Source organism: Cupressus sempervirens, chromosome 8 (assembly GCF_028749045.1).
Source record: "Cupressus sempervirens isolate cs-2001-9-10 chromosome 8, ASM2874904v1, whole genome shotgun sequence".
NCBI classification, from domain to species: Eukaryota; Viridiplantae; Streptophyta; class Pinopsida; order Cupressales; family Cupressaceae; genus Cupressus; species Cupressus sempervirens.
The window spans coordinates 837,108,967-837,117,581 of NC_143125.1; the positions used below are offsets into that span (position 1 = coordinate 837,108,967).

General features: G+C 39.0%; 1 protein-coding gene across 1 annotated transcript; it reads right to left on the reverse strand.

The window, feature by feature from the left end:
* LOC149545013 (putative inorganic phosphate transporter 1-7) lies at window positions 1–3,265 on the reverse strand. The gene is made up of 2 exons (XM_089795527.1): window positions 2,941–3,265; window positions 1–1,837 (listed from the first exon to the last, which is right to left on the reverse strand). Exon 2 carries the CDS (start codon window positions 1,815–1,817, stop codon window positions 258–260), a length of 1,560 nt encoding a protein of 519 aa, XP_089651653.1. The 5' UTR covers window positions 1,818–1,837; window positions 2,941–3,265; the 3' UTR covers window positions 1–257.
* Window positions 3,266–8,615: the final 5,350 nt, after the last annotated feature.

An 8,615-nucleotide genomic window follows, 5' to 3' on the forward strand; every position in this document is an offset into this window, starting at 1 on the left:
TAACTTCAATAAATATAGTTTTGCATTTACAGGTACGATGACTGCAAGCTTATTTAAACCTGATACATCTCAAAAAAATCTGCTAAGAAACCGCTTCATGAGACCACAATCTTATTTAGTTCTAGTGAAGATCATATCTAAACCAAACAAGTAAGATTGATCTTTGTTTGTTGTAGTGATAGATCGCAGAGACAAGTTATGTTCACAGAAAAATTCATACACAATCAAATTTTCAGATTGTAAAAATCTGAAAAGATCTAAACTTGCTCAAGCTCCTTATCTTTTTCCTCATTCTCCCCAGTAATCTCCTCCAACGATCTACCCTTCGTTTCGGGCACCAGGAAAGTGAAAAGGAAGCCCAGAGCATTCGTGACAGCAAGTATAATGAGAGCCATCCTCACATGCGTAGGCGTCTTAATCGACAGCCTCCCGATCCCGAAGGCTCCAACAATGGCTCCCGCCTTTCCGCAAGCCGCAGATATTCCATGACAAGTCGACCGGAGTCTTGCCGGGAAAACCTCCGCCGGGACGATAAAAGTGGTGGAGTTGGGACCAAAATTAGCAAAGAAGAAAGTGAACGCATAGAGAACAACAAAACCAACCTTGTTATCATTCTTCCAATGTTCATAAGGGATGGCGAGAGCAAACATGAAGACTGTCATGAAGAAGAATCCCATCAGCTGAATAGCAAACCTACCAATGATGTCTATAAGAGCAACCGTGAACCAGTACCCAGGAACAGTTGCAACAAGTGCAATTTTCGCTTGTGCAACCGAGACCCTGAAAACTTCTTCAATGGCGTTCACACCCTTTCCTGCGTGCAGCCATCCAACGGCCTTGAACATGTCTTTTTGAAACAGATTCTGGCTGTAGAAAGCGATGTCAAGAAGAAACCAAGTAGTAGTCGTGCCAACCAAATGGAGCCCGTGTCTTTTCATGAACTGTGATGAGAGTAAACCGTAATCTGACTCACTAGACCAAACTCTCTCCGTCTTATCTTCTTCAATATCCACTTTCAGAACTTTCGACATGTCAGCCACCGCCTGCTTTGCGTTCCGAGCAATCAGCGCCGTAAACCGCGCCGTTTCTGGCATTTTGGAGCGCGAGTAGAAGGTCAGAGCCGCCGGGACGGCGCCGAACATGAGAATTATCCGCCACACAAAGTCCGCCTCCGGAACAGTAGAAGGATCAGGTTGGCCAACCACGTGAGTTGCGCTTTCGTACGAGGGAGCCGGGTAATGCGCCTTGAATGCCGCTGATACGACGACGCTGACGGCGGCGCCGGCGAGGATGCCGAAGCCTTGCATGGCGAAGACCGCCGCAATGAAAGCCCCACGTGTCTTCTGGTTGGCGTATTCGGACATGATTGTTGCGGACAGGGGATAGTCGCCGCCTATGCCGAAGCCTAACCAGAATCTGAAGAAGCAGAGGGTTGTCATGACTGATTTGGGCGTGTGACCTAATGATAAGCCGGATGCTATGGAGCAGATGATCATTAGCATTAGGGTGAGGCCGTAAACCTTTTTGCGGCCCATTTTGTCGCCTAGCCAGCCGAAGAAGAGCTGGCCGGCTAGGGTTCCGCAGAGGGCGACTCCCAGGACGGCGGAGTCCACGCTGTAGGGAAGTTTGCCGGGGTCTGTGCTCTTTGGGTTGTAATAGTAGATTCTTCCGAGGAGCTTTGTGACGGTGGTTATGCAGAAGAGGTCGTAGGCGTCGGTGAAGAAACCCATGCCGGCTACGACGATTGCAGTGAAGTGGTACCATTGGGTTTTGGCCGTGTCCAGTGCGTTCAGCACCTCTAAGCGATCGTTCGCCATTGCTTTATAAATCTGCGAATCTGCATTAGTTTTTATGTCAGGGTAGTTTTTTTCAGGGAGAACTGAATGAATATAATAATAATAACAAGGTGGGTTAAAGATTTTGAGGGAGGTTGGGAGAATTAATATACGTTGTGATGAACTACAATGTTTTGAAAGGTATTTTTGCACTTATTTACAATTTTCATTGATGATCGATCAATCGTTACATCAATAAATATCAGTTTCTGTTCTATTATCCTCTGATTTTGTTGAGAAGGAATCAATTCTTACATCGTATTTAGTGAGGATTCATAGAGTTAATTCATTTTTCATAAGAAGTTCAATGAATTTGATTCAAAAAATTACACAGTTATATTCTCATAGAAATATCACAGTACTGTTTTTTTTTTTCAATTGTCTTATATTTTGAATCACATTTTATTGATATTAACATGATAACAGATCACAAAATATAATTTAGAACACTAATATAATTTAGAACACTAGTACTAAAATTGTGAACACAATTGAAAGCGGAAACAGCCTTCCCTTGAAACCATTATATTCAAAAACACCCATTACCATTATGTTATCCTCAACAATTTTATACAATGGGAATCATAGAAAGCAAACCTAATAAAGCCTGATGTTTAGGACTATAAAGTAAAAAATAAAGTCTCCTGTTTATGATCGTCAGATAGAAAGAAAATGTTGTGTTATGTTGTGTTACAATTATGAATTTTCTACTGCTCATAATGATTCGTCGGTATTCGTTTTCTGCTAATCTTATGGATCAAACTTTATGATCCATTATCGAAAACGAGAACAGGGAAAGAGAAAAGTAATAGAATTTTGATAAAAAATATAGCAACAATAAAACCCGCACCATCAAATCTAAAAGAAGAAAAACAATTATGACGTATTACTCTATCCGGTCTACCACAATATTACAGTAGCTTCAAACAAACTCGGGCAGATATTAAATCCGAATGAAGGCAGCTGGTCAGTCGGAAGCAATCACACAAATTTGAAGCCTTACGCTCATTCTCACGTCAACCTTTGTTATCCCACGTAAATTCTCTAACAAAAATATAAACACGTGAGCAATGGATTTGAATGTTACATTTGAATGAAATATTACCTCGACTTTGGCTTCTAAAACCCGAGCACGCAGAGATTACTCGCCACAGTTGAAATCTGGTAGCTAAAAATAAGGTTAAATTGCGCTCTTATATGCATTTATGTAAGAAATCTCGTAACACTTATATCTATCTTGGGCCTTGATCTTGTTCTTGTTTTTGTCGTCCACAAGGAGAATGAGCACACATTTCTGCATTTTGCATAGACTCGTCGTTCTAAACTATGGTGATCGCCATGGATTTCTCAGCCATCTAATGGTAAAAAACAAAGTCCTCCTTACGAAACAATGTGTAGAGATATCAGAGAAAAATATTAGAGACATCGGAGAATATCGTAAATTTTGTATTATATGGCCTCGTTGTACAACTACGAAAATCCTTGCAATAGACAATTCCGGTTTTTGGACTGTATGAGAATTCTGACATTTCGTAGCAGGTGATATCTCCTTATCTGTCAAACTTTGAAACTTCCGTTTCACAAAAGAGAACAAACTTATCTCTTTGGGCGAAGTTTTATTGTCGAGGACAGCAATTTGACTTGAATATTAAAATTCTAACAAACTCTTCCGGAAATTGGGTTGGCGAACACTGGAATTTGAAGGAACGGCTTAAACATCACACACTAAGCTTAATTCCTACACCAAAAGTGTTAAATAGTCAAAGTTGACTTATTTTTCACAAGCTTAATTCTTCCCTTAGTGTGTGATGTTTAAGGGTGGCCGAATTTGAAGGCCACGACACCCCATGTGATAAGCTTTTAATTAGGTTTTATAGTTAGAATTTCTTGCATACAATTGGGAATTATATTTTATCTAGTTAATTATTGATACTATAATAAATTATTATAGGACAATAGTATATAAATGTTTTTAGTAAACTTGTCTTAAATATTACTAGCACTTGCACCTTTTAAGAGTACAAGGATTACACCGATAGTTTTATATATATCAAATAATGTCATAAATTTTTTTCTAATAATATTTTCTATACACAGTAGAACATTAGAAGGATAATTTTAAAATCTTTATTATTTTGGCTTTCTTTCTGAACATGGAATGCACCCTATTAAATCTTTCTTTCGTTGATGTGTATCCTTTCTTTTCAATAATCTATCTTCTATGCAACATTTGTTGGTATCTTTGCACCCTTTTTCATCTCTAACGAGCTTGATAGGATCTTGGTCATTATGGCCTATACTTTGATTATCCTCCTCCAAAAGCATGGGTGCTACATGAGCATTAGCATTGTTATTAATGAAGTACAAACTATTCTAGTTGTTTCTATCATGATATGAGACCTGAAATGTGGATGTTTCTAAGCTATCAATATTGTAGATTTGGGATTCTTGGCCCTTCAAATAGCGCACATGAAAATTAATTTGAGTCACCATGGAGGTTGCATAAATCTCATAATGGTATATCTAAGTTCCATCTCTTACCATTTTTCCATAGTATTCTACAAAATTCATGTCATCTTTCTCAGAAAAGAAATGCTCGCAGTATGAATGATTATCCATAATGTACTCCACTACCATATTACGATACTTTGAGTGTTGCTCTTGGTCACTTTCAAGTTGATCTACTAGGGCTCTAAAAAAATAATTTCTATCAAGCTACATTTGCACCACTCTTATTTCTTCTTGGTTGTCCTCCTTACTTTCTGCTTCATCCAAAATGATGCTTAATTGACATTGTTTGTCTTCTTCTTGGGTGACCATGTCTGACTAAGAAAGAGGTAGTTCTAGTTAAATATTTCTTTGACATATAATTCAAATAGATAATGAAATGTATAATTCAACCTTACATATAATTCTTAAGCATCCTATATCAAAATTGAATAATGTTATGTTCAACTATTTTGTAATGGTCTCAATCTTTGCTTTAATTATCGAATGTATTCATGTGCAATCCTAGAAAATATGAAGACAACCAATTGTAGAATCCATTTAAATGCAACCCTGAATAATACAAATTCAATAAATTCAATTTTATGAACATGTATATGAGAAAATACCTCTCAAGGTGTAGGAGACAAATAGTTACAATCAAAAGTAATGGGAGAGCCAAAGGCAAAGCTGATGCAGGAGCATCTAGAGGTATAAGGGCAATCCTGTGTCATCGAAAAAATGTATTTAGACTTAGTTTTTGTTTCATGTGTTTTCATTTCTAGATACCCATTTGGGTCAAATAAAGGTTCCAACTCTCACAGTTCCACTATCAGTGTTCTAGGTTAGAGTATTTAAGCACCTTGGGATACATGTAAATGTCAAAAAAATAGGAGTATGTAATTGAGCCATAATTATGGTGAATTAGAGGGTGTAAATTGGCCAGATGAATGCAATTATAATTTAGAGCATTCTAGAAAAATAATTATGTCAAAAGGCCCCACAGTTTGAAAGTTATTACAGTTTTCCAGTTTCTGGAGACCTCTTAAGAATGCTTCAAAGTCAAGTTAGGGGTGTTAAATGACCTTGTACAAGACCAAAAAATGGGGGACAAGCAAAGCTGGTCCATAGGGCTATAGAGCGCTTCAAGAGCTTTTTGGAAATGTAAATGGTTTGTCAATCAGAGCTACAGTTCAAAAGTTATGCCTCCTAAAAGTTCGGTTACTATTTCTGGATTCTTCTAATTTTCCACCGACTTCTAACACGGCTTCTAGAGCCTTCTATTTGGTCGGTGGATGCCAACTAGCACTTTCTAGAATGTATTCTTAATCCTTAACCCTTTGGGGTCTATTTAAGGACAGTTTTGGCATTGTAAAAGGTAGTTCAGAGTGGAATTTGAGAGAATGTACTAGGAGAAGAAATTATCTCCAGTTTCATGCTATTGTAAGCCCACAGGGAATGTTTTAGAGTCTATTTTCTCTACACTAAGTGTATTAGCATATTTTCATAGTTAATAAAATTTTCCCTTTCTTGTTGTGTCCATTCTGTGGTTTGGTTGTGTCCCCATCAAGTGGTATCAGAGCTAGTTTTCTTGAGTGTGTAGACAGAGCGTCGACTATGAGGCAGCTTGCACCAGGACTATGTGGTTGTGGGTTTGAATTAAGAAGATGCCTCCATGAAGAGAGCATGGTGGAAGGGCCATAGCTATTAATCCTAAGGAGGTTAGAGCCCTCTAAAGGCAGGTTCAAGAATTGCAAGAGGAGATCCGTACAGGAACAAATGCTACTACAGGTGATGAAAGTGAGGATGACAATGAAGAAGAAGAAATTGGACCAGAAGGGGAAGTTCTAAATCAAGCAGAGGAGAGGATTTTTAGGGCCATTACTAAGTTTGGAAAAAGACCTACAATTGATGTGGGTGTTTTTACAGGAAATCTAAAACCAGATAAGTTGATCAACTGGATTAATGAATTGGAAGAGTACTTTGAGTATGAGGATATCAGGGATCCAGATAGGGTTAAGTTTGCAAAGGCCAAACTAAAACACCATGCCAAAATTTGGTGGCAAGAGGTTCACTTGGAGAGAAATAGAAGAGGAAAGAAGAAGATCACAAGGTGGGATCGCATGGTGGACAAACTAAAGAAGCAGTTCATTCCTATTGACTACGAGCTTGATTTATTTAAGAAGATGCATGGGTTAAAGCAAGCGGGAAAATCAGTCCAAGAATATATAGAGGAGTTTTATCGACTTCTAATTAGAGCAGGGCATGCAGAAGAAAATAAGAAGAAGGTTGCTCGTTATATCAATGGGCTACAACGTAGCATCCAGGAGGAATTAAGTCTGGTAAGAATGACTAGCATTGAAGAGGCATACCAATTTGCCCTATGAGTTGAAGAGAAGCTAAATAAAAGGTTTGAAGGGAGACAAAGAGGGTGCGGTCAAGGAGGAAGGGGCAGTGGTAGGTCATCTGGAGGTCGAAATGAGATCCAAAAGAAAAATGAAGATGTGGGTACTAGCAGGAACCAGAGGAACCGGGATTTCAACCGCTCTCATGATCAAAACTTTGGAGAACAGAGAGGAAGAGGTAGAGGACATGGACAAGGTTTAGGAAGAGGAGGTTTCTATGGTACCTATTTCCATTGCAATGAACAAGGTCATCGTGCCTTTGAATGCCCTCAATGACAAGGAAGGATAGATAGGAGAGCTGAAGGCCAAGCTAGGGTTGCTCATGTGGATGAGGATGCACAGTCATCACATTCAGAGGATGCAGAAAGAGGAGAGACTTTAGTAAATCAAAGGGTCCTACTAAGTGGTGAGATTGAACTAAGACAAAGGAGGAATCTATTCCGTACCCGGTACAAGTGTGAGGATAAATATTGTGATGTGATCATTGATGGTGGTAGCACTGACAACTTGGTATAAAAGGAGATGGTCTGTAAGCTGAAGCTCAAGAGGGAGAAACACCTCCAGCCCTATCGGATCGCTTGGGTGAAGGATGATCATAAGTTACTGGTAAGTGAACAATGTTTATAGTGAAGTTCAAAATTGGGAGTTACCATGATGAAGTTCTCTGTGATATTATTCCAATGGATGTCTACCATCTATTGTTGGGAAGACCGTGGCAGTTTGACAGGCATGCAGTACATGATGGTCATGCAAACACATACTTTCTTACAAAGGATGGAGTTCACCACAAACTGAAGCCCATGGTAAAGGAAGGTGAAAAGGTATGCAGTAGTGCTAGGATCTATCTTGTTGATGGAAAAAAATTTTTAGATGGCATGAAACATCAGCGTATGTGCTATGCTTTGATTCTCAGAAAAGATAAGGAAGGTAGTAGTGAAATGCCACTTGAAGTTTCAGATTTATTAGGTGAATTTGGAGATATCATCTCTGATAATGTTCCAGAAGGATTGCCACCAGTAAGGAAAATCAGTAATAAGATAGATTTAATCCCTAGAGCTAGTTTTCCTAACAAGGCTGCTCATACGATGACTCCTAATAAAATTGAGGAGCTAAACAGACAAGTTTAGGAGCTATTGAAGAAGGGTTTGATTCGAGAGAGCCTGAGTCCATGTGCAGTAACTGTAGTACTAGTGGCAAAGAAGGATGGAGAGTGGAGAATGTGTACGGACTCTCGAGCTATAAATAGGATAACCATCAAGTATCTGTTTCCTTTGCCAAGAATGGATGATCTTATGGACTGCTTGAGTGGAGCTCAGTGTGTCATAAAGATAGATCTCAAGAGTGGGTATCACCAGATATGGACACGAGAAGGAGATGAGTGGAAAATTGTCTTCAAGACCAAGGAGGGTCTTTATGAATGGCTAGTCATGCCCTTTGGATTGACGAATGCCCCAAGCACCCTCATGCGGCTTATGAATGAGGTACTTAAGAAGTTCTTGGGAAAATTTGTTTTGTCTATTTGGATGATATTTTCATTTTCAGCAAGAATTTGGAAGAACATTTATTGTATATTCGTAGTGTCCTTGAAAGGTTAAGGGAAGAGAAACTATTAATTAATCTAAAGAAGTGTATCTTTGCAAAAAGGGAGTTAGTCTACTTGGGGTTTTTTATATCACTTGAAGGTCTGAAAATGGATCCAGAGAAGGTAAAAGCCATCTTGGAATGGCCTACTCCAAGGTCTGCTACTGAGGTAAGATCATTTCATGGTCTGGTTAGTTTTTACAGGAAGTTCATTAAGAATTTCAGTGGCATATGTGCACCCCTGATTGACACAATAAGAGGGGATAGAAAAGAGTTCAAATGGACTGTGGTAGCTGCAAGAAGTTTT

What these genes read in the sequence shown, in the direction of transcription:
- LOC149545013 (XM_089795527.1), bottom strand. Translation starts at nt 1,817, where the DNA reads ATGGCGAACGATCGCTTAGAGGTGCTGAACGCACTGGACACGGCCAAA.